A 27,476-nucleotide genomic window follows, 5' to 3' on the forward strand; every position below is an offset into this window, starting at 1 on the left:
TCTGGAGTATAATACAGGATAAGTAATGTAATATATGTACACAGAGACTGTACCAGCAGAATAATGAGCGCAGCTCTGGAGTATAATACAGGATAAGTAATGTAATGTATGTACACAGTGACTGCACCAGCAGAATAGTGAGCGCAGCTCTGGAGTATAATACAGGATGTAACTCAGGATCAGTACAGGATAAGTAATGTAATGTATGTACACAGTGACTGTACCAGCAGAATAGTGAGTGCAGCTCTGGAGTATAATACAGGATAAGTAATGTAATGTATGTACACAGTGACTGTACCAGTAGAATAGTGAGCGCAGCTCTGGAGTATAATACAGGATGTAACTCAGGATCAGTACAGGATAAGTAATGTATTGTATACACATTCTTCTATTTTACAAGAATTTGGGACAGTGAAACTTCTAAGGGGCTGTACTGTATATCTCTTTATCAGAAAATATAAGGCCCCCCTCGGCATATTAGAATTAATTGGCATCTACAACCCAAGAAAATCATAAACAAGAATCTGCTAGGGGAGAAATACCGTATGTAAATCTCCTCGCTATATACCTGTCATCAGCACAACAGAGCGACGCCAATGTACGGTATGTAATAGGATTTGCTGGATGCTTGTCACTGCTGGCGGCCGTCATTCACAATGCCTGGGGGGGCCGCACAAGCTGCAGATATATTATACTGGACACTTATTTACTGTATTTGTGCTGCTGACTCGGGAACAGCACAGCGAAGCTTTACTACCAATCACTAGATCCAGGATTTGGTGAGACTTAGACAGGTTTGATAAATGAGCCCCTGGAGAATCCAACGTGTTCAGTACTATATGTAGAGCAAGAAATGCATTAACACAGAAACTTTGATACTGGATAATAATGATGTAAAGCTGCCCCCCAACATCTACAGTCACCGCACAGAAGCTGGAGTCTTTTCTTACTCTGTGGAGTCTTATACCACTGTCCACAAGTGTAAGTGTTGTAAGGCAGCAGGTGTGGACTGTGCCACTTATCTGACATGGGGCTATCCCTGAGGGCATTGTCTAATTGGTCTCCTTGTATTCACCCTTTAACTCCTGTACAGGGATTTGGACTTTGCTGCAGAGTATTAGTGACAGTGTCAGAACAGTAAACAGGCAGAGGTCAGGACAGGTGGAGTTCATGAAACACAGGATCAGAAGAGTAAAGGGGCAGAGGTCAGGGTAGGTGGCGTTCATGCAGCACAGGGTCAGAACAGTAAACGGGCAGAGGTCAGGGTAGGTAGAGTTCATGCAGTACAGAGTCCAACAGTAAACTGGCAGAGGTCAGGGCTGGTGGAGTTCATAAAGCACATGATCAGAACAGTAAACTGGCAGAGGTCAGGGCAGGTGAAGTTCATAAAGTACAGAGTCCAACAGTAAACTGGCAGAGGTCAGGACAGGTGGAGTTCATGCAGTACAGGTTCCAAAAAGTAAGCTGGCAGAGGTCAGGGCAGGTGGAGTTCATAAAGCACAGGATCAGAACAGTAAACTGGCAGAGGTCAGGGCAGGTGGAGTTCATGCAGTACAGGGTCCAAACAGTAAACTGGCAGAGGTCAGGACAGGTGGTGTTCATACAGGACAAGGTCAAAACAGTAAACAGCCAGAAGTCGGGGTAGGTGGAATTCATGCAGTACAGGGTCCAAACAGTAAACTGGCAGAGGTTAGGACAGGAGGAGTTCAGGCAGGAAAGGGTCAGAACAGTAAACAGCCAGAGGTCAGGGTAGGTGGAGTTCATGCAGCACAGTTTCTGAACAGAAAGCAGCCAAAGGTCAGGGTATGTGGAGTTCATGCAGTATAGGGTCCAAGCAGTAAATTGACATAGGTCAGGGCAGGTGGAGTTCAAAAAGCACAGTGTGAGATCAGCCTGATCTAATCTACGTCTCAGTGACAATTTCTCACTGACACATCAGTATTCTACTAGGTGTTACACTACATTCACTAGTCCCATTTTTGTCCTATTCTCTCCCTGTATTTTTTGTAAATCCACGACTTGCATCCTAATGGCAGTAAGCCTTGTTATAATAAAGGAAGTTACAGAACTCCTCTAAATAACAGGAAAGAAAACTTTTCCTAATTAGAATTACATTTCTTTCCTTTCAGCCGCAGAGAGTGACCTGAAGGACCGCAAACCGCAGAAACTGTCACAGAGCCTCCTCTAAGGACCATTAATAGCAATACAGAAGAGGATAAGACTCCTTCATTGAGTCCTCTCCAGAGACTTAACCTAATTCGTCATCTTTACTCATCACTTTGCTCCCCCCCCCCCCCCAATGAAGAGTTGTCAAATTGTGTGAGTGCCACTTCCACAGGCCGGGGACGTCACATTCACTGGTCCTATGGCCTGTTTGTAGCTAAGTCCCATTCCAGTGAATGGGTCTGGACTGCAATGCCAAGCACAGCCACTATACAATGTACGGCGCTGTGTTTGGTAAGCAGTGAAGAAGCCATAGCGCTGGTCTGAACACTACAACTACTTCAGACAGCTGATCAGTGGGGGTTCTGGGTTTCGGACTCCCACGGATCTGATATTGATGATCTATTGTAGTGTGCACTTTAAGACGGAGACAAAACCACCAAACAGCATGACTGAGTCTTCACTCTTTATTCGTCTGGGTTCACACATGGAGTGATAAGCAGAAAATAACTTCTCTATTGACTCTACTGAAAGCCAGTCAGCTTCATGACCACGGGGTAACGGGTGCGGTGGGTCATGCACTTCTCCCGATCGATGAAGAGAGTGTTGGCTTTGTTGGTTATGTCCTTCTCCAGAGACATCCTGGTGTCCTCCAGGTTCCTGAGGGACTGCTCGGACTCCTCCAGCTTCTGCTTCAGGTACTCTACTGACTCGGACAGCTCTCCGACCTCACTGACCAGCCTGGGGGAACATTGCGGTCAACAGTAAATTATAGGACAGGAGGCAGGACAAGGACTGGTGGAGCGGGCTTTGGTGTGATATCATAAGTAGGAAGATAACATGTCCCCCACAATCCTCCATTGTCCGAGTACCTGTCTGCACCTCTTGGTCTTCCTCCAATTCAATTTGTGATGTTGACGAGTTCCTGCAGTGCATCACATGGGCGGAAAGAAGATCCCGGCCCACCCCAATGTCTGTCTGTAGCAAAAAAGGAGGCTGAGACCCCCACTCTCCCAAAATATATATATACACTGTCTGCTAAACTGAATTATATAGAAATATCATACACCGCCCTCTATACTGTTATTATATAGATGCCCTCTATCCTATTATATCACCGCCTCTATACTATTATATCACACAACGCCGTCTATACTATTACATCATATACCGCCCCCTATACTGTTATTATATAGATGTCCTCTATCCTATCATATCACCGCCATCTATATCAGATCATACATCACCCTCAGGTCATTATCGGTCAGATATAACGCTTCCATCCTCCGAGCTGTTATCCAGTCTACTTTGTCACTCTCACAATAGCCCGGCACAGAGGCTTCAGACGTCTGATGACTTCTAGGCCCGGGCCGGGGATGTTACTTGGCATCACAAATAAAAAGCAAATTACCTGCATTTCCTTTTTATACTTTTCAATACAGCAGAATGACTTTTGGTTCCATTGTTGTCTACAAAGAACTTGGAAAAACGATGAGGCTCAGGCCTCACGCCTCGTAAGATAATAGAAGAAGGACGTTACTATGGGATTCCAGGGTACAGTCTAGTGCACATAAGGCTTCACTTGTCTTACAGACCTGACAGTGTGGCCGCGTTCAGGGATTAACCTATCTCTTGCCTTGTAGAAGAAATGAGCAATTCTTGAAAATATTCTTTGTTTTTTAATATTTCATTGTAGTTTATGAGAAGAATCTTCAACATTTTAGTGACCATTAGGTTAAAAAATGTATATTCCCCTGTTGCATAAAGAGAACTGTGAAGTGCACGGTGGCAGAGTTCTCTATATGACCTGGCCTGTACACAAACTGCACTGCTGGAGCCTTAGGGAGGTAAGTACTCTACTGGACCCCAAATATTCATTAAAGGGGTTATCCGTGTAGTATTAAAGGGATTCTACCATTAAAATCATATTTTTTCTCACTAACACGTAGGAATAGCCTTAAGAAAGTCTATTCTTCTCCTAGCTTTAGTTGTCTTCTCCGCACCGCTGTTCAGTAGAAATCCCGGTTTTCGTCTGTATGCAAATGAGTTCTCTTGCAGCACTGGGGGCGGGCCCCAGCTCTCACACAGCACTGGGGGTGTCCCCAAAGCTGTGAGAGAACTCTCCAGCGTCGCCTCCATCTTCTTCAGGAACGGGTCTTCTTCATGTCTCCTTCTGGCGGTGGTTTCAAACTTCTAGGCCTCGGGCCTAGGGCAAAGCTGACTGCGCATGCCTGCCAGGCACAAGAAAATGGCCGCTTACAAAGTATTGTAAGCGACCATTTTTTTTTTGTTGTTGTTTCAAAGTAGATTGTGAGCCCCACATAGAGCTCACAATGTACATTTTTCCCTATCAGTATGTCTTTGGAATATGGGATGGAAAGCCATGCAAACACGGGGAGAGCATACAAACTCCTTGCAGATGGTTTTTTGCCCTTGGCGGGATTTGAACACAGGACTCCAGCGCTGCAAGGCTGCAGTGCTAACCACTGAGCCACCGTTTGGCCCCGTGGCCACTTTCTTGTGGCCGGCGGGCATGCACAGCCGGCTGCCTGAGGCCTAGAAGTTTGAAGCCACCGCCGGAAGAAGACGCGCAGAGAGGCCGTTTCTGCATTGGGGACACCCCCAGTACTGTTTAAGCGCTGGGGACTGCCCCCAGTGCTGCGAGGGAACTCATTTGCATACCAAAGAAAACTGGGATTTCTAAAAAAGGGCGCCACGGAGAAGACATCTAAAGGTAGGAGTAGAATAGCCTTTCTTATGGTTATTCCTACATGTTAGTCGGAAAAAATCCAAAACATTTTAATGATAGGATCCCTTTAAACAGTGCAGGGGGCCCCAGCCTAAAGGGGTTTTATCTGGATGACCTATTCTCAGGACAGGCCATGGATATCTATGACCTGTGAATAAGTCATCAGTATGAAACATGCACTACCAGACCAGAAAACCCCTTTAAGGTTTTATGGAATAGACAAGGGATCAGGAAAGGCTACTACACAGTGGACAGAGCTGTCTCCTTCCTTCTCCATCCACTGTGTAGTTTTGGCACCATCTGAATACAGCTAATTGGGGGTGATCTCCCTTTAAGCAGAAGGTGAATTTTCTGGATGATATTTTTCTCTCTTCTGGAGAACTATTTTTATTCCAGGCTCTGTAGAGTTGCGTAATCTCGCAGGTTTCCTCCAGGTAAGTCATTTTCACTACCGCTTAGATGGGAGAGAACGGACGATAACTCTAATTTATGCTCTGGCCCCGGGGCTTCTTTCATGTCTGTATTCTTCTTAATAGGGACACCTGACACGATGGATTATTTTGGATTCTGCCATCATCCTGTTGTGTTCTCAGCCAGATCCGGACAGCGCTCTTATCACAGTGACGAGACTTCACTTTTTCCTCTGCGTGATCCTCCATGATCAAAGGAATCATCTTCATGACGTAATCTCGGTGGACACCACACAGTCGCTGACACGACTCACCACCCCTCGTGCCTCAGAAGTGGGCTCCGATATGGATTGAGCGAGACGTGTTATTAAGAGCCGCCTCATCAATCTTTAATCACTTTGCCAAAGAACAATGAAATGGCTGATAATTATTGAGGGATCAACATCTTCAGACATAACAAACCTCCGAGCCTGGCCGCAAAACAGAGAGTAGACAGATTGATAGCTTAGATGGATCGTTCACTGTGTCTCTGTGGCGGATGTTTTTGGCATAGGTGCTGCTAGATTGGCAGCCTGGTTGGAGACGTCACGGGTACAAACATGGAAATCTCACAAAGACGCCCTGAAATTTGTCATGCAGAAAACGGGTGAGAGGTCTATGTGTCTATGCCTATAAAGTCTTTACAGTTTGGGAACATCCGCCTCAAACTCCTCTCCCCTTGCCGGCCCTCTGGCTGTCCGATGAATGGGCCTAATCAGTACAATCCATGGCAAGACTTATGTTTTCAGCATCCTGCTTCGATCTTTGCTCCCATTGTCTTCCACGACGTTCATGTAATGTGCAAGGGCTTTAGACCAACCATCCAGGACAACTGTACGGTAACTGTTTTGTAGAGACTGGAAGGTGAAAGAAGATTATTGTGTTTTCCAGTCTTACACGAATAGATCAGTCTAGTCAACCAACGGGAAGAGTTGGGACACACTGATACACATTAGATGGTTGGCCAGTCTCGCTGGAATTGGTGAATTGGACCAACATTCATCTAATGTGTATGTGCACATGGGTCTTTTTGGTCAACTGGACAGTAACTGTTTTGGAAAGATTCATCGATAGAGCCAGCAGCAAAGAGAGAAAGAAGATTTTTGTGATCCCCATTCCTATATGGATTGAACATGTTAAAATCTGTGTGTCCCATCTTCCTTTTCTCAACATCCGCCATCAATGAGAGTTAGGACTCTTTCATACCGATTTGATGGTTGGCCACTCTCGCTCAGATTGGTGGACTGGACCAACAATAGTCAAATGTCTATGGCCACCTTTAGACCCACCACTCAGGTTAACTGCATGGTAACTGTATCGGAAAGACTCATCAATAGAACCGGCGGACAAAAGGTGAAAGAAAGTCATAGTGATGTCCATTCCTACATGACTAGATCAGTCTGGGAACTAATGGACTGGAAAAACGAAAACTACTTTGCTCGATGCTTCTGTCCTTGACATTTGCCACCGGGAGGAGTTGGGACACACTCATACACATTAGATGGTTGGGTGCTCTCACTGGAATTGGTGGGTTGAACCAACATTCGTCTAATATGTATGGCCACCTTGAGACTAACTATTAAGGTCAACTGGATGTAACTGTTTCGAGAAGACAAAGGGTGGAAGAAGATCATAGTGACCTCCATTCTTACATGACTCGATCAGTAAAACAGATTGGACATGTCAAAATCAGTTTGCTTGATCCTCCTGTCCTTGACATTTGCTGTCAGGAAGAGTTAGGAAACACTTATACACATTAGATGGCAGGTCTCGCTGTATTTGGTGGCTTGAACCAATAATCTTCTAATGTGTATGGATACCTTTAGACCAACAAGTCAACTGGATGGTAACTATTTCGGAAAAACTCATCAATAGAACCAGCGGATGAAGAACGGAAGAAGACTGTAGTGATCTCTGCTCCTACAGAACTGGATGAGTCTATGAGAACGAACAGATTGGACATGTTGAAATCTGTCTGCCCGGTTCTTCTTTCCTCAACAGGAACATGTTGGGACAAACTACTCCACAATAGATCGTTGGCCGGTCTCGCAGGAATTGGTGGGTTGATCCAACCTTCATCTAACCATTAAGAATTACTGTATAGTAACGGATTCAGAAAGGCTCATCGATAAAGCCAGTGGACGTAGGGTAGAAGATTATTGGAAGCTCAGATTTCCAAGTACGGAAATACACAGTCCAGTCACATTAATGTGACCACGTGTCAAAATACAGAATAACCACCTTTGGCAGAGCAGACGCTGCGAGATGTGCAGGAAGAGAGGGGATGTTGTGATGATGGTCACTGGGACGTTTAGCCATGCCGACTCCAGTGCCGTGGCCAGCTGCGCTAGGTTACGCGGTGGAGCATCCATCCAGATTCTCGATTGGGTTCAAGTCCAGGGAATTTGCTGGCCAAGGGAGTACGGTAAATCCCGGTGCTCCTTGAACCACGCACGTACACTGCGAGCTTTATGACACGTCGCATTGTCCTGCTGGTAGATGCCATCATCCTGAGGAAAAACATTTCCCATGTAGGGGTGAACATGGTCCGCAAGGATAGATGCATACTTGTGTGGATCCATCGTGCCTTCCACAATGATGAGTGCACCCAGATGGCTGATGACATGCGCCTTCTGCCATTGGTTATTTAACGTTGACGTCAAAAGTAGGCGGTGGTGACATTAATATGACTGGACTGTGTACCATGAGAAGGATGATGATCACCAAGAAAGATGTCAGAGTCCGGTATAACATTGCCCATTCTCTGTACTTACCTGAACTGTACGGGATCTCTGCACAGCTCCACATTGGGCCTGTAGGACCTCTGATACAAACGAGTCTGAGCAACCTTCATAGGAGCCTCCTTATCTTTTATGGCCTGCTTGAGGGCAGCAATATTATTCTCCTGACCTCCGATCTCCTTCAGGGTCTGTACAATGAAAGAAAATCTTACAATATGTTCATCTACATATAAACCGCTGATCTTTATACTAAAATTCAGTGTATTTCATCTCAGCAATAACCAAGCTCGGGAGCCTTTGTAGGTGCTCAAATATTTGCAAGGATATTAAAATGTATCGCCAGAAGGTTGAGCGGTGAATATCCGAGCGTATTTACACAGGGCACGTGTTGGCACACTCGGCTGGTTCCAAATACAGCGAGAAAAACATCACGTCTACTAAAAATGTGGAAGGACTGACTTAAAGGGATTGTCCACCTAGAAGGGTCCTCTGATGATAACCATATGTATATTAAGTTCCATTCTTTGGGGAAGGTTAGCTAAGTTCTAGGGATATGTATGTGTGCGTGTGTATGACTGGGAAGGGGGTTACAATGGCTCCCTCTACTGGTACGTCTTATCTGCCCCTATCCCACATAGTAGCATCTATAGTGCAGGGATCCCTGCCTGGATTCAACCCCCCATTAACATAAAGTCTTCAGAAAACCCAGGCTGGGCCCCCGATCTCCAGGGGCCCCTTGGCAGCTGAGCGAGAGGTTGGAGCGCTTCTCCTGAATTCCTCCATGCCTATAAATAGATGATAAGGACGTCAATATTAGGGACACACGAGCGGAGCGCCACTTCGCAGATGTCGCTCACATTACACCGTGAGGTCGCTCTAATGAACAAGTGTTTGCGGCCGGATAAGGCGAACGATCAGAGTTCGGAAAACAAACAAGTGAAACAAACAGCGACGGTCTAGGTCCCTTGTTTAATGATCTGTCAGCGACTGTTGACTGGGAAGGTTGTCATGGAAACCAAAGGGAAACGCGGTGCGGGGCAAAAGGGCCACGGAAAATATGGGAGCAAATTAATTGTCTGCACAACCGCCACATAACATGTACACAGGGGAGCGGTCCTATACTAATAGGGGGAGAGCGGCCGATCCCAATGTCAGGTCACCTAACATTGTCATACTACAAGGAGAGAGATAGATAGATAGATAGATAGATAGATAGATAGATAGATAGATAGATAGATAGATAGGAGATAGATAGATAGATAGATAGATAGATAGATAGATAGGAGATAGATAGATAGATAGATAGATAGATAGATAGATAGGAGATAGATAGGAGATAGATAGACAGATAGATAGATAGGAGATAGATAGATAGTAGATAGATAGATAGATAGATAGATAGATAGATAGATAGATAGATAGGAGATAGATAGATAGATAGATAGGAGATAGATAGATAGATAGATAGATAGATAGATAGATAGATAGATAGGAGATAGATAGATAGATAGATAGGAGATAGATAGATAGGAGATAGATAGATAGATAGATAGATAGATAGATAGATAGATAGATAGATAGATAGGAGATAGATAGACAGATAGATAGATAGGAGATAGATAGATAGTAGATAGATAGATAGATAGGAGATAGATAGATAGATAGATAGATAGATAGATAGATAGATAGATAGATAGATAATAGATAGATAGATAGATAGATAGATAGATAGATAGGAGATAGATTAGATAGATAGATAGATAGATAGATAGATAGATAGATAGGAGATAGATAGATAGATAGATAGATAGATAGATAGATAGATAGATAGATAGATAGATAGGAGATAGATAGATAGGAGATAGATAGATAGATAGATAGATAGATAGATAGATAGGAGATAGATAGATAGATAGGAGATAGATAGATAGATAGATAGATAGATAGATAGATAGATAGATAGATAGATAGATAGATAGATAGGAGATAGATAGATAGGAGATAGATAGATAGGAGATAGATAGATAGATAGATAGATAGATAGATAGATAGATAGGAGATAGATAGACAGATAGATAGATAGGAGATAGATAGATAGTAGATAGATAGATAGATAGATAGATAGATAGATAGGAGATAGATAGACAGATAGATAGATAGGAGATAGATAGATAGTAGATAGATAGATAGATAGGAGATAGATAGATAGATAGATAGATAGATAATAGATAGATAGATAGATAGATAGATAGATAGATAGATAGATAGGAGATAGATTAGATAGATAGATAGATAGATAGATAGATAGATAGGAGATAGATAGACAGATAGATAGATAGGAGATAGATAGATAGGAGATAGATAGATAGATAGGAGATAGATAGATAGATAGATAGATAGATAGATAGATAGATAGATAATAGATAGATAGATAGATAGATAGATAGATAGATAGGAGATAGATTAGATAGATAGATAGATAGATAGATAGATAGATAGATAGATAGATAGGAGATAGATAGATAGATAGATAGATAGATAGATAGATAGATAGGAGATAGATAGATAGGAGATAGATAGATAGATAGATAGATAGATAGATAGATAGATAGGAGATAGATAGATAGGAGATAGATAGATAGGAGATAGATAGATAGATAGATAGATAGATAGATAGGAGATAGATAGATAGGAGATAGATAGATAGGAGATAGATAGATAGATAGATAGATAGATAGATAGATAGATAGATAGATAGGAGGTAGATAGATAGATAGGAGATAGATAGATAGATAGATAGGAGATAGATAGATAGATAGATAGATAGATAGGAGATAGATAGATAGATAGGAGATAGATAGGAGATAGATAGATAGATAGATAGATAGATAGATAGATAGATAGATAGATAGATAGGAGATAGATAGATAGATAGATAGGAGATAGATAGGAGATAGATAGATAGATAGATAGATAGATAGATAGATAGATAGATAGGAGATAGATAGATAGGAGATAGATAGATAGATAGATAGATAGATAGATAGATAGATAGGAGATAGATAGATAGATAGATAGATAGATAGATAGATAGATAGATAGGAGATAGATAGATAGATAGATAGATAGATAGATAGATAGATAGATAGTAGAGATCTATCGGATGATGGATCAATAAAGTAATTTGCAATAAACAAGAACCAGACACTAACCCAGCCCCCGACCATAGTTGGGTAAAAAAAAAAAAAAAAAAAGAATAAACCCTAGCTATATTAGTGGCGCCCTCCAGAGTCCTCTACTGACGGCTCTCGCTACACCGGGCACATATGTAAGTTACAGTTTACACTGGGTATTGATCTGGCTGCTGACTATTGTTTCCCCAGAATATTTGTATAAGGGCTGAGTGACAGATCTATGGCTGTATGAGGAGATATTATCTCACTGCAGATTAATGGCGCCATTATACTGCCATTACAGCCATACAAGGTGCCGGCGGATAATTTACTGCTTGTTTCCTCAACTCTGGTCAAATCATGAAATAAGATGAAGGGCAACAACACTGCCACCAAAAGGCGGGGCGGGAGTGCTGCACGCTGAATGGCTGCTATTAAAGGGCTATTTAGGATTGTCACTCAACTTTTTACTGATCCTGAATGCCATATAATGTAAGTCTGTAGTGTTATAGTCACAGTTCCTTTTCTTTAAAGCCTCGCCTATGTGTCAGTCTCCACTGCAGTTCTGGCATTCTATTCATGAATTTAGGCTGAACAGAAGCTATAGTTTTGCAGCAGTTGGAAAGCAATCTCCCAGACTTACCTTTTGCAAATGGTCCTCCAGCTTCCTTTTGACGTCCTCTACCTCCTCGCACCGCCTGGCGAAGGCGCTGTTGACCACATCGCACTGGGATCGCAGATCTTCGGCGGTGTCCTGCAGGATATTGTCGATCAGGGACCGGAGATTGATGGAAGCCATTCTCTCTCTTTCCGCCTTGTATATGTTCTCGTGACTGTACTGAGCCCAGGATTCTGGTGTGGACGTGCTGGAGGAAGTAAAAGGGGCAAATTTATTAAAGGGATTGTCCAGGAGCACAACGGGCAATTTGCCCTCTCAACCAATCAATGGCTGCAGTGGTGCCCCGCCTCACACAGTGATTGGCTGAGTGGGCATTCGCAGCCACTTCCTGTTGACCAGGAAGTGGAGATCACCAGGGATCTAGGAAGCTTCAGATCGGTAGCAGTGAGGAATAAGTGAGGTGAATATGGCTGAAATTAGCTTTATTAACCCTCCCTACTCCTTGAGTAACTATTTTATTTCCCCCAGAAAATCCCTTTAAATTTTTTTGGCTAGAACCCAAAGAAGCCCTTAAAGGAACCCTAGTATGTGTTATGCCTAGTGCCGGGTGGAAGGGGTGGAGCATGACTGATTTGTTTGTCATGCTCCGCCCTTCAGGCCCTATATGAGGTATAACATAATATCAGGACTGCCTGGACTGTTCCTTTAAAGGGGTTATCCAGGAGTTTACATGGCCATGCTGCAGCTCAGTCCTATACATATGAATGAGATAGTGCCGCAGCATGGTCATGTGATCAACAGACATGATGTCACTTCCTGGGAAGAAGTGGTTCTTAGTATCATAGATCCAGATAACCCCTTTAACCACTTCCTCCTAATGGCCAGGTATAAGTCAAGAATCCTTTTACTCCAGACCAAGACAGAATTGGCATCACTGACCATAAATGATTTAAGGTGTGGCCTAACTGATGGGCGGAGTCTAAAGCATCCCGCCAGCACAGGTTTAGCACTTCCACCAGACCGCAGTATCGTTTGACCATGAAAACCTTCTCCACATGAAAAAAGGTATGAGCAGTTAAAGGGGTCATCCAGAATTTAAATTTTTTTTTTATAAACAGTGCCACTCTTGTCTGTAGGCTGAGTCTGGTATTGCAGCATACACGTAAATGGTGCCGAGATGCAATACTAGAGATTGCGCATGTACAAGAGTGGTGCTATATCCAGAAAAGCCTTTAAAGGGTCATTAGGGAGTATGCAGGCTGGAGTTCCCCTTTAAATTTCAGAGAAATTTCCTGATAATTTATGTGTCACTCTGGTGTGGGAAAAAGTTTCTCATTTTTCCAGCTCGGTGAATTAGTCAATATTAGTTATATCAGGAGATTAAAAATCAATTAGGATTAGTAAAGGAGAAAGCGGCAGCGGGAGTGGGAATGTGGAATCGGGAGGGGGAATGTGGAAGCGTGAGGGGGAATGTGGAAGCGTGAGGGGGAATGTGGAAGCGTGAGGGGGAATGTGGAAACGGGAAGGGGAATGTGGAAACGGGAGGGGGAATATGGAAGCGGGAGGGGGGGGAATGTGGAAGGAGGGGGGGAATGTGGAAGCGAGAGGGGGAATGTGGAAGCGAGAGGGGGAATGTGGAAGCGGGAGGGGGAATGTGGAAGCGGGAGGGGGAATGTGGAAGCGGGAGGGGGAATGTGGAAGCGGGAGGGGGAATGTGGAAGGAGGGGGGAATGTGGAAGCGAGAGGGGGAATGTGGAAGCGAGAGGGGGAATGTGGAAGCGAGAGGGGGAATGTGGAAGCGAGAGGGGGAATGTGGAAGGAGGGGGGGAATGTGGAAGGAGGGGGGGAATGTGGAAGGAGGGGGGGAATGTGGAAGGAGGGGGGGAATGTGGAAGGAGGGGGGGAATGTGGAAGAGGGAGGATGAATGTGGAAGCGGGAGGGGGAATGTGGAAGAGGGAGGGGGAATGTGGAAGCGGGAGGGGGAATGTGGAAGCGGGAGGGGGAATGTGGAAGCGGGAGGGGGAATGTGGAAGCGGGAGGGGGAATGTGGAAGCGGGAGGGGGAATGTGGAGGCGGAATGTGGAGGCGGGAGGGGGAATGTGGAGGCGGGAGGGGGAATGTGGAGGCGGGAGGGGGAATGTAGAAGCGGGAGGGGGAATGTGGAAGCGAGAGGGGGAATAAAGAAGCGGGAGGGGGAATAAGGAAGCGGGAGGGGGAATGTGGAAGCGGGAGGGGGAATGTGGAAGCGGGAGGGGGAATGTGGAAGTGGGGTAAGTGAATGATTTTATACTAAAAAAAGGGGAGGCCGAGGAGGTGAGCCATAGTAATAACACGTGAGAGGATGTGTATGATGCAGGTGGAAGAGTACAGGAAGTGCAGTCTAGTAGTCTGGCACATGGTTGTACGTAAAGTTTGATAGTCCAGAACTTCCTCTCTACTGCCACCTATTGATAGTGACCCTGTAAGTCAATGTCTGACCCTTTAAAGGAGTTTTCCAAGACTCGAGTCCTCTTCACCGAATACCAAGCACAGTGCCATACATTGTATAGTGGCTGTGCTTGGTATTGCAACTCATCCCCACTCACTTGAATGGAACTGAGCCTATGCTGTACCATGTGACCGATGAACATGACATCAGTACATGGAAGAGGCCACAGTTCTTGTGAATGCCATGGCCTCTTCAAACAGCTGATCTGCGGGGCGCTTGGTGTCTACCCCTTGACAGATCACCATCCATATATAAGTAATGGAAACCCCTTTAAATACATCACTTGCTTCAAGGCTCTTTAATGGGTCGGATACTGACTAACAAGTAGCAGCCTATAGGTGGCACTAGAGGAACAGTTTTCTGCCTCCTGAAGGAGAGTTAATTCACATTATTTTTCCCAGCAAGCACTGCCTTTAAGGATCCCTCCACCAACAGATCCCTTCAAGATTATCCTCCAGCCAAAAATAAAGCAAAAGGAGGATTGACACCTTGGATGTGTGACTTATGATCTGCAGTCGATAAGGAGGGGCCTTTAACGGTTATTCACCCTGTACTTCCTGTTTCGGGAACAGAATACCAGAAGTGCAGTGATGACTGACACACAAGCAGTGGAGTAAGAGGCAAGATGGACAGGTAGTGTGACTGTGCAGAGTTGAATATTACAAGAGTGGCCTCTAGTGGCCAGAAATATATTGCAGCATATATAAATCTTTCTGGTTTTTCCCTAGATTTCCCATTACATTTATTAAATTACTATGCCTGGCTTACTGAGCCTCGAGCTTACTGAGAAACAGCAGCGAATAATAAATGAACTAATTAAAATTAAGAAGGAGGGCGCCCGTAAATAATGCGTTTATCACTGCTCCGGGTGATGGATGAGTGTTTAATAAATCCACCAAGGTCTGATGCGGTTTTTTCATTCCAATAACTTGCATTGAACGCGACTACCTGATGAGTCCTCCACTTATCATTTAATAAAGGTGAATCCGGCGTCCCCTAAAGTAACATCCGCCCGGACGCTTTACCAACGCTGATGGGTCATTAACACATCATTCATATTACATTAGCGCCAAACGGCGAGAGCCTATGGCGGCTGGTTAATTTGTCAGCGCCGTCGGCTAATAGCCCTGTGGAGGACGGCGTCATACGGAGAGCATTGTAATTCCCATCTACATCAGCTTTTGTTTCTAAAATATCCAGTGAATTCATTTCACGCTACGGTATGGCGTCCATGACAATACACCACGTGAAACCGCCATTGACATTCCTTGCGTGTCCTTTAACAGGATAATCTATGTCCCAGAGGATCTCATTTAGCCTTTACTCTCAGTGTACCGCCCCCGATACGAAATCATGAGGAATTTTATCTATTCCTATGCAACATGGCAGCCCGCTAATATACAGAAGTTAAATTTTTATACATATATATATATATATATATATATATATATATATATATATATATACACACACATATATACAGCCAGTGATGCTTCAGTAAGGATCTGCTGCCATCTAGTGGTTCCTTTACAGAAGACAAAATTTTGCATAAATCGACAACTCCAGATGGTGATACATAAAGAAATTTCCACTCACCCTCATTTAATAGGTTTATACTCTTTCACCCAGTCACCCGGTAAGATGGCAATCTGTATACTGTGCCCTCCTACCTCCTGGCACCTCTGCGCTGGGTCCTAGCACCACCCAGCAACAGGACATGGAGTGTGATGGTGATCTAACAACGACCTGATACTGGATCCAGTAAGGACCCAAAGCAGCAATACCCGGAGATGGCCATAAGTATATAGTCTAGAGTCTGAATTAGGATATAGGTCTGGTCTGGGGTCTGACATTAATATATAAAGTCTATATAACATTGGTCAGCGTAGTCTGTAGTAAGATACTGATGTAAACGTCTGATATTAATATAGTCAGTCTAGTTATAGAGTATATTTATCCAGGCCCTCGATATAAGCCGTGCAGCTTGACAAGATCCCTGGCATTTTTCCCATGAACTCTGTTTAATTAAATTACTTGTATAGCGCCAACATATTCCGCAACACCTTATAGACATTGTGAGACACTACTGCACAATCTACAAATGTTATCAGTAAGGAGTGTGAGAAGAAACTCACAAATGGTGCTAGGCAATAATGCTAACCAGCGAGCCATTGTGCTGTGTAAGTATACAAGAATATAACTACTAGAAGGGTGCGACACACGGAGTTAATGCTCTGCTTATTCTGACACGTAAACATGTTCAGAGTGAGCGGCGTAAAACAGAATCCCATTGAGTTCAATGGGTTCGGTCTTATGTGCACTACCCATTGAAAGCAATAGGTAAAAAAGCCTCCCATTGAGTTCAATGGGCAGCGCACGTAAGACCGAACCCATTGAACTCAATGGGATTCTGTTTTATGCCGCTCACTCTGAATGTGTTTACGTGTCAGAATGAACAGGGCGTTAACTCCATGTGAAAGCAACCTCGAGGCTGGATTGAACTATGAGTAAGGAACGATAAATAGTTCCGAAACGCGTCAGTTAAGCGGTTTTAATTCACGTTTTTCTACCTTTTTCACTATATCTTCTTGTCAAGCTGTTATGTGTTTTTTACCTGTTATGGCTCAATTTAAAAAAAAAGCTATGAAATAAAGACTTGGATTTTAGACATCCATGAGCTGCGGATCCTTCAAACTACCTGTTTGGACCTATCTTCTTTATTTAACTTGGAGCTCCGAGGAGTCAAGGAGGACAGGATCATGCAACATAGGAGGTGAATCAGCTGTACAAGGGTGAGCTACTTCTTACTGACTTTTATATTGTTAAGAATATAAGTACTATAATACTACCTCCTATGTACAAGAATATAACTACTATAATACTACTCCTATGTACAAGAATATAACTACTATAATACTACTCCTATGTACAAGAATATAACTACTATAATACTACCTCCTATGTACAAGAATATAACTACTATAATACTACCCCCTATGTACAAGAATATAACTACTATAATACTACTCCTATGTACAAGAATATAACTACTATAATACTACTCCTATGTACAAGAATATAACTACTATAATACTACTCCTATGTACAAGAATATAACTACTATAATACTACCTCCTATGTACAAGAATATAACTACTATAATACTACTCCTATGTACAAGAATATAACTACTATAATACTACTCCTATGTACAAGAATATAACTACTATAATACTGCTCCTATGTACAAGAATATAACTACTATAATACTGCCCATATGTACAAGAATATAACTACTATAATACTACTGCTATGTACAAGAATATAACTACTATAATACTACCTCCTATGTACAAGAATATAACTACTATAATACTACTCCTATGTACAAGAATATAACTACTATAATACTACTCCTATGTACAAGAATATAACTACTATAATACTGCTCCTATGTACAAGAATATAACTACTATAATACTACTCCTATGTACAAGAATATAACTACTATAATACTACTGCTATGTACAAGAATATAACTACTATAATACTATCTCCTATGTACAAGAATATAACTACTATAATACTGCTCCTATGTACAAGAATATAACTACTATAATACTACTCCTATGTACAAGAATATAACTACTATAATACTTCTCCTATGTACAAGAATATAACTACTATAATACTACTCCTATGTACAAGAATATAACTACTATAATACTGCCCCTATGTACAAGAATATAACTACTATAATACTGCCCCTATGTACAAGAATATAACTACTATAATACTGCCCTCTATGTACAAGAATATAACTACTATAATACTGCCCCTATGTACAAGAATATAACTACTATAATACTGCCCCCTATGTACAAGAATATAACTACTATAATACTTCTCCTATGTACAAGAATATAACTACTATAATACTACCCCCTATGTACAAGAATATAACTACTATAATACTACTCCTATGTACAAGAATATAACTACTATAATACTTCTCCTATGTACAAGAATATAACTACTATAATACTACCTCCTATGTACAAGAATATAACTACTATAATACTGCCCTCTATGTACAAGAATATAACTACTATAATACTACCCCCTATGTACAAGAATATAACTACTATAATACTACTCCTATGTACAAGAATATAACTACTATAATACTTCTCCTATGTACAAGAATATAACTACTATAATACTACCTCCTATGTACAAGAATATAACTACTATAATACTGCCCCTATGTACAAGAATATAACTACTATAATACTGCCCCTTTGTACAAGAATATACAGTGTTGGCAAAAAGTATTGGCACCCCTGCAATTCTGTCAGATAATACTCATGTTCTTCCAGAAAATGATTGCAATCACAAATTCTTTGGTATTATCTTCATTTAATTTGTCTTCAATGGAAAACCACAAAAAAAATTGTCAAAAAGCCAAATTGGATATAATTCCACAGCAAACATAAAAAAGAGAGTGGACAAAAGTATTGGCACTGTTTGAAAAATCATGTGATGCTTCTCTAATTTGTGTAATTAACAGCACCTGTTACTTACCTGAGGCACCTAACAGGTGGTGGCAATAACTAAATCACACTTGCAGCCAGTTGAAATGGATTAAAGTTGACTCAACCTCTGTCCTGTGTCCTTGTGTGACCACATTGAGCATGGAGAAAAGAAAGAAGACCAAAGAACTGTCTGAGGACTTGAGAAGCAAAATTGTGAGGAAGCATGAGCAATCTCAAGGCTACAAGTCCATCTCCAAAGACCTGAATGTTCCTGTGTCTACCGTGCGCAGTGTCATCAAGAAGTGTAAAGCCCATGGCACTGTGGCTAACCTCCCTAGATATGGACGCAAAAGAAAAATTGACGAGAGATTTCAAAGTAAGATTGTGCGGATGGTGGATAAAGAACCTCGACTAACATCCAAACAAGTTCAAGCTGCCCTGCAGTCCGAGGGTACAACAGTGTCACCTGTACTATCCCGTCGGCGTCTGAATGAGAAGTGACTGTATGGTAGGAGACCCAGGAAGACCCCACTTCTTACCCAGAGACATAAAAAAGCCAGGCTGGAGTTTGCCAAAACGTACCTGAAAAAGCCAAAACCGTTCTGGAAGAATGTTCTCTGGTCAGAGGAGACAAAAGTAGGAAAAGGCCTCAACATAGAGATTACAGGAAAAAAAGAGGCCTTCAAAGAGAAAAAGACGCCCCCTACAGTCAGACATGGCGGAGGTCCCTGATGTTTTGGGGTTGCTTTGCTGCCTCTGGCACTGGACTGCTTGACCATGTGCATGGCATTATGAAGTCTGAAGACGACCAACACATTGTGCAGCATCATGTAGGGCCCAGTGTGAGAAAGCTGGGTCTCCCTCAGAGGTCAGGGGTCTTCCAGCAGGACAAGGACCCAAAACACACTTCAAAAAGCACTAGAAAATGGTTTGAGAGAAAGCCCTGGAGACTTGTAAAGTGGCAGCAATGAGTCCAGCCCTGAATCCCATAGAACACCTGTGGGGGAGGAGAGATCTCTTGGTGGCAGTTTGGAGAAGGCCCCCTTCACATCTCAGGGGGGACCTGGAGCAGTTTGCCAAAGAAGAATGGTCTATAATTCCAGCAGAGCCTTGTAAGAAACTCATTGCTGGTTACCGGAAGCGGTTGTGCGCAGTTATTGTGTCTAAAGGTTGTGCTACCAAGTATTAGGCTGAGGGGGCCAATACTTCTGTCCGCACCAGTTTTGGAGTTTTGTGTAAAATGATCAATGATGTGACTTTTTTTCATTCTCTTTTGTGTTTTTTCATTGCAAGCAAAATAAATGAAGATATTACCAAAGAGTTTGTGCTTGTAATCATTATCTGGGGGACAGCGAGGATTATCTGACAGGACTGCAGGGGGGACAATACTTTTGGCCAACACTGTATAATACTGCCCCCTATGTACAAGAATATAACTACTATAATACTGCCCCTATGTACAAGAATATAACTACTATAATACTGCTCCTATGTACAAGAATATAACTACTATAATACTGCCCCTATGTACAAGAATATAACTACTATAATACTGCTCCTATGTACAAGAATATAACTACTATAATACTGCTCCTATGTACAGGAATATAACTACTATAATACTACTCCTATGTACAAGAATATAACTACTATAATACTGCTCCTATGTACAAGAATACAACTACTATAATACTGCTCCTATGTACAAGAATATAACTACTATAATACTACTCCTATGTACAAGAATATAACTACTATAATACTGCTCCTATGTACAAGAATATAACTACTATAATACTGCTCCTATGTACAAGAATATAACTACTATAATACTGCTCCTATGTACAAGAATATAACTACTATAATACTGCTCCTATGTACAAGAATATAAGTACTATAATACTGCCCCTATGTACAAGAATATAACTACTATAATACTGGGTATAATAATATAACAAGTATAATACTGCCCCCTGGGTATAATAATATAACCACTATAAGACATGACTATAGAGGTAGATTTCCAGGATTGGGCACATTAGCTCATTAATCCAGTAAATCTTTTCCAGATGAGGGATCACATATAATAGTATACGGAGGCCTCCATGCTGGGATATAATTATTTCTGTATTTTCAGCTTGATTTGGATATTTCCACCTCGTAGACTGCGGCTGTAGTGGGAGAGATGATGGGAGTACTGCAGGGACTCATTATACATAAGATACATCAGTCAGTCATATCTGACGTACACAACATCTTCTTGGCTTATAAATTCTCCCTTTCCCTAATAAAGGAGCCCAGTGAGGACCCCGACAATCAGCTCCTCATAGCAGGTTACCTGGTGTTACCTGTCACCTTCCTATTTTTGGACTTACTTGTCCTCAAATTTAGAGGAGTGGTGATGGAATTGGATCTCGGTGCTTTGGTTATTGTAGTGTCCGCACTTGTTGTCGATGTCGTAGGCCTCCACCTTGTCTGACCAGTCCATCTCAAGCTTCTCCTTGGCGTCTCGGTTCTGCCTAAAGGGAATGAAGCAGAGAAGTAATATTAGGACCAACTGGTAGTAATGGGGTTCTGAAATTACAAAAAAATGGCTACTCTATTCCCATAAACAGGGACCACAACATCTGTGGGTCGTATCTGGTATTGAAGCTCAGTTCTATTGAGTTGATGTTCCTCAGGGGCGGAGCTTCACCTTAAAGTAACACAGGATCATGTTCCTTATGTGACAAAACTGCCTTCTTGTCCATAGCAACTATTTAATGTTTACTTTAACTATGACTGGTTTCGATCTTAAAGGGGTATTCCAATCCTATAAAGTAATGGCATATCATTAAGGTATGGCACCACTTTATGGTCTGGACTATGCCCTTCTGAAATGAAGGGGCCCCAGTGCTGATCTTGCTGTCCAGGCTACCTGATGTATAGGTAAACTACAGCATAGCTACATTTGCGGGATTGGGGTTGACTGTAGTTCCCTGCACAACTGAGGAGCGGGGGCGGTACTAAGCAGATGTCCCACCCAGGCGGGACTCCAGTGTGGAGGGATTCAGGTTCAAGATGGCGACTGTCCAGGTCATGTTTTGGTCATGACAGTGCCTGTATCATTCTTGCCAAACCCCCTACAGGGCCAGTCCCCCAACCCCTCCCGATAATAGATGTCACGCAGCCTGACTGGCTTCAGCCTCTCTTAAAGGCAAAGTACACATTACTACAAAGCAGTGCAAAATACTAGCAACATCTGTCAGAGGAAGCTGCCATACTTTCCACAGGGACACCACACAAGATAAAACAGTACAGGGGCATATTGTGACCCTTTAATTGGACCCCCACCAGTCATAAAGTGATGGTATACTCCTTTAAATGGCTATTCTGATAACAAGATGCAACCTATCCTGTAACTCGCTGATTGAGAAGGTCAGACCATTTGGATCCCCGATGATCATAAGAACTGGGGTGTTTTGCTTCCCCCCCATTTAGAAATGTAAGCCGCCCCTCCACCCACCACAGATAGCGGAGGTTCATGTATGGAGTATGGGTCAGGCTATCACACTACCACTCCATTCACACAGGAGATTTGGGGGCCCCACTATCTTGATGGGTGCGGATCCCAATGGTCAGACACTTATCCTATATCCTGTGAAGACATCTCTGGTGGTGACTTATCTCCTGTGTAAAATTCCAAGATGCCCATCGACACTCGAGAGACAATCAGACCTCCCCGTACACATGAGCCAATAGGCCAGTCCTGCCGAAATTGTCCCCGAATCTTTCCGGTCTATGGGAGCTGACACTGGAAAGTCTCTCTCGCTTTCCACCATGGTTGAGGTGTCTTCTCCAAGTAGTTATACTCTTCAGTATTTCAATCACTTGCCTACAGAAGACTCCTACTCCTTGATTATAAAGAGGAGCCCCGACAAATCTTCCCCTCTTCTGGTATTCCATTGTATGAAGGAATTCGACTTTCCTTCATGACCTAGAAGACGATGCAAAAATTTGTCTTGAAGCTTCAAAGTCGTCTTAGATGTTTTTGTGAGTCGCCTTCAGGAGCACGGAGCTGTCAGTCTACCCATCAGTCACGTCGGCCTCCCCTGTAACCTCCGATCTCTAAGACGTCTTCCATCGCAGGAACTTCTAGTCACACATGATCAAACCAGCGCCTTCTATTCTTCTCTAGGTGCCGACAATACCAGGCTTCATTCTGTATTTACGGCGCTACTATCCGTGAAACTTAATGATGGCCTCTTCACCACCTGCCCTCCGCTTGTACCTGCCTGCCCGCTTTATGTATAGGTTTAGTCATTAGAAGCCTCGGCACATGAGCTTACAATTGTTAAAAGTCTAGAAAAAACAATAGTAATCGTATTTTTAATATTTACAAGTGACACCATACTTGCAGTACTCTTTATGACCAGCAGGCGGTGATACAAGCACAACACGCCATTTCTATAGCTTTATATCGCCATCTGATGGTGATCAGCAGCACTGCAATTTTTTTTTTTAACTTTTGATAAACTTCTACCCCAATTGCCATCCATATAGTTGCCACTTATACCTCTGAGCTCAGTATAGGAACCCATAAGCATGAATCAGACAATTTCTTATCAATTATTTCAACCAATTAAACTATTGGAAGTTAATGATTAAGCCGAGACTTAAGAAACCAGACGGTGAAACAGGCAGAGCAGGTGAGCGGTGACGCTTATCTCTTCCCGGATCCGCTCTTCCTCCAGCTAAGCCCTATAGCTAGGGTTTATAGCCCCGAGTGATATCAGTGCAATTCACTGTAATGCAGGATATTGTTAAACCACTCCGCGGCTTTATTGTGGGCTTACAGGAGGTTTAAAGGGACGGTGCCTCTGCTAATCTGCTTATTAAGGGGGTGATCCGTAGACTGTATAACCCCAAGATAATAGCTATATAAGTGTGATTAGTGTTCTATGTAATCTATACAGAGCCTGTATATCCCACCACCCCCTAACCATGACCTGCTCATTCACGTCCTGTTGTTCTTATGTATCTCTGATATACCAAGTGTAATGTGAAATAGTTGACTGTTCCCTCCTTGGTCAGCGTGACCAGCTGCATAAATAAGCAGGGGAGAGACTCAGCTCCTATTCACACTGAGATGCAGTTGTGCCAGCCGTTGTTACTTTGCATATTGTGTTGTGTTCTCAAGTCACTTTCTCTGGTGCAGGACATTGTGTAGCCAGTAGAGATGAGCGAGTGCCGTTTCGAATAGCACGCTCCCATAGGAATGAATGGACACAGCTGGGGACGGAGTCCTGCCGCTTAACCCCCTGCGTGCCACCCGCTCCCATTCATTCCTATGGGTGTGTGCTATTTGAAACGAGTACTCACTCATCTCTAGTAGTCAGTACTTTGGGACGTTTCTGGAAACTGGATCGCACGATAGTTCTTTATAGGCAGAACACAGTTGTACCGCAGAAGTTGCGTGTTGCTCTTATGCGGTACAACCCATTGACATCAGGTGTTACCCGGCCGTGGCGGGAAGGGGAGTATTATTTAATTGCACGCTCTGGGTGGAGAGGAGGAGAATTTCAGGCAGCTTGCTGGAGCAGGGCCGCGGTTCAATGCTCAAGCAAGGCCTTGAGGTGAGGAGGCCCATCAGGGGCCCTGAGAGGTCAGCTGCCTCCAAGACACACTACTCAGAAGGCAGGGGTCACATCTCCTGTGCTTGTGGACCCAATAGAATCAGTAGAACTTCTCTTCACTATGTCCATCAAGTTCTACTGCTCAGCTGCTGTGCCATCTTGTCCGCTGTGGTGTGAACAACTTCTACTCCATAAAGAATCCTGCAATGAGGTCCCTGGGGGCAGGTGGTGTCTTCCATTCTTCACCAGCGAGGGGTCTCCGATTAGCGGTGTGGCTGCTCCTTGAGAGCTCATCAGGCAAACGTTAGGTCGGCCATAGAAAACTCCAGTGCTGGTTGCGGGCAGGTGAGCGCCATGCTGCGTACTATCCCACCAATGCAGGGGGCATTTACTTTATAAAGTAAGTAGAATTTACACTAAATAGGAAGAATGTTAAGAAAATAACCAATGTGGCCACCAGGTGGCAGCGCAGGACAAGGACTTATAATAGAGGACCCCGCATGTAATACAGGTGGAGGTCCTGGTTATTACAGGGTGTAATATCCTGTAAGACTTGGATCGTACCATTACCTGATCTGTTGAATGGTTTGGTCCAGGGTCCTCTTCAGAAGATCTTGCACATTTCTAATCAGCTCCACCTCCTTATAATAGAAAGAAACAGAACATCATCAGGAGAGATAAAGGGAAGATGACGGCGCCATCTGCAGTTAGTAGTGTGCAATACTATGGCGGGTAGGGGGCTGTGAGACGTCTGCTCTGCCATTCGTTCTGCTAACCAATAAGGTGACACCCTGCGCTGTGACATCCCTGCACCTCATCCGTCCATGCAGCTGCACTAGTGACATGTTAACCCTGTGTGCACCATTACACACAGATCTTTTCCTTCCATACCAGACCAACATTACAGAGTGGCCATCACCCTCAGCAGCTCCCCCTCCAGGCCATCTCCAGCCCGGGCCCCTCACCCTCAGCAGCTCCCCCTCCAGGCCATCTCCAGCCCGGGCCCCTCACCCTCAGCAGCTCCCCCTCCAGGCCATCTCCAGCCCGGGCCCCTCACCCTCAGCAGCTCCCCCTCTGCCCCCAGCCCGGGCCCCTCAGCAGCTCCCCCTCTGCCCCCAGCCCGGGCCCCTCACCCTCAGCAGCTCCCCCTCCAGCCCGGGCCCCTCACCCTCACCAGCTCCCCCTCCAGCCCGGGCCCCTCACCCTCAGCAGCTCCCCCTCCAGCCCGGGCCCCTCACCCTCAGCAGCTCCCCCTCTGCCCCCAGCCCGGGCCCCTCACCCTCACCAGCTCCCCCTCCAGCCCGGGCCCCTCACCCTCAGCAGCTCCCCCTCCAGCCCGGGCCCCTCACCCTCAGCAGCTCCCCCTCTGCCCCCAGCCCGGGCCCCTCACCCTCACCAGCTCCCCCTCTAGGCCATCTCCAGCCCGGGCCCCTCACCCTCACCAGCTCCCCCTCCAGCCCGGGCCCCTCACCCTCACCAGCTCCCCCTCCAGCCCGGGCCCCTCACCCTCACCAGCTCCCCCTCCAGCCCGGGCCCCTCACCCTCACCAGCTCCCCCTCCAGCCCGGGCCCCTCAACCTCACCAGCTCCTCCTCCAGCCCGGGCCCCTCACCCTCAGCAGCTCCCCCTCTGCCCCCAGCCCGGGCCCCTCACCCTCACCAGCTCCCCCTCCAGCCCGGGCCCCTCACCCTCAGCAGCTCCCCCTCCAGCCCGGGCCCCTCACCCTCAGCAGCTCCCCCTCCAGCCCGGGCCCCTCACCCTCAGCAGCTCCCCCTCTAGGCCATCTCCAGCCCGGGCCCCTCACCCTCACCAGCTCCCCCTCCAGGCCATCTCCAGCCCGGGCCCCTCACCCTCACCAGCTCCCCCTCCAGCCCGGGCCCCTCACCCTCACCAGCTCCCCCTCTAGGCCATCTCCAGCCCGGGCCCCTCACCCTCACCAGCTCCCCCTCCAGCCCGGGCCCCTCACCAGCTCCCCCTCCAGCCCGGGCCCCTCACCCTCAGCAGCTCCCCCTCTAGGCCATCTCCAGCCCGGGCCCCTCACACTCACCAGCTCCCCCTCCAGCCCGGGCCCCTCACCCTCAGCAGCTCCCCCTCTGCCCCCAGCCCGGGCCCCTCACCAGCTCCCCCTCCAGCCCGGGCCCCTCACCCTCAGCAGCTCCCCCTCCAGCCCGGGCCCCTCACCCTCAGCAGCTCCCCCTCTGCCCCCAGCCCGGGCCCCTCACCAGCTCCCCCCCAGCCCGGGCCCCTCACCCTCACCAGCTCCCCCTCCAGCCCGGGCCCCTCACCCTCAGCAGCTCCCCCTCCAGCCCGGGCCCCTCACCCTCAGCAGCTCCCCCTCCAGCCCGGGCCCCTCAGCAGCTCCCCCTCCAGCCCGGGCCCCTCAGCAGCTCCCCCTCCAGCCCGGGCCCCTCACCCTCAGCAGCTCCAGCTCCACCCCGTCCCGGACCAGCTCTGCCCCCACTCTCCGCTCCCGGCACTGCAGGTTGTCGCTGGCGATGCTGTAGGGGATCTCGGTGGCGTCCAGCGCCCTCTCCAGGCGGCTCTTCTGCTGCAGCAGTTGCCCGGTCTCTGCCGTCACATCCCGGGTCTCCCGCTCCAGCTCCGCCCGCCAGTAGTGAATGTCCAGCAGCCGCTCCCCCAGCCTCCTGGTGCTGTCCGCCTGGCTGCGCTGGGCCCGGGCCTCACACTCCGCCGCCAGCCGCTTGGCCTCCTGCCGCAGCCTCTCCGAGCAGTCCCGGTCAGAGTCCGCCTGGTAGTAGGAGGTGTCGCCGCCCTGACGCCATTCCTCCAGCAGGTACTTGGCGGTGCGGAAGCCGGAGGTGGCCAGGCCGGAGGACGTGTGCTCCCCGCTGTTATAGGCGGGCTCCACGCTGTGTACGGGGCGGCTCTCCGGCGGGAGGCTCTGCGGGGCCGGCGGGCGGGACACGAGCACCTGAGCGGACAT

General features: G+C 45.5%; 1 protein-coding gene across 1 annotated transcript; it reads right to left on the reverse strand.

Moving 5' to 3' along the window:
• Positions 1-2,634: 2,634 nt before the first annotated feature.
• Positions 2,635-27,476, reverse strand: LOC142217036 (tektin-4-like). Its single transcript, XM_075285199.1, has 6 exons — positions 26,946-27,476; positions 25,104-25,174; positions 21,294-21,437; positions 11,919-12,141; positions 8,136-8,290; positions 2,635-2,904 (listed from the first exon to the last, which is right to left on the reverse strand). The coding sequence occupies exons 1-6, from the start codon at positions 27,474-27,476 to the stop codon at positions 2,688-2,690; spliced, it is 1,341 nt and encodes a 446-aa protein (XP_075141300.1). The 3' UTR covers positions 2,635-2,687.

This window comes from Leptodactylus fuscus, chromosome 8, assembly GCF_031893055.1.
Source record: "Leptodactylus fuscus isolate aLepFus1 chromosome 8, aLepFus1.hap2, whole genome shotgun sequence".
Lineage (NCBI taxonomy): Eukaryota > Metazoa > Chordata > Amphibia > Anura > Leptodactylidae > Leptodactylus > Leptodactylus fuscus.

Excerpts from the sequence above, each read along its gene's own strand:
- LOC142217036 (XM_075285199.1), bottom strand. The coding sequence starts at position 27,476 with ATGTCCGCTCAGGTGCTCGTGTCCCGCCCGCCGGCCCCGCAGAGCCTC. Across the intron at positions 25,175-26,945 it reads TGGAGCTGGAGCTGCTGAGG|GAGGTGGAGCTGATTAGAAA; the intron begins GTGAGGGGCCCG and ends TTCTATTATAAG. Across the intron at positions 21,438-25,103 it reads CAAACCATTCAACAGATCAG|GCAGAACCGAGACGCCAAGG; the intron begins GTAATGGTACGA and ends CATTCCCTTTAG.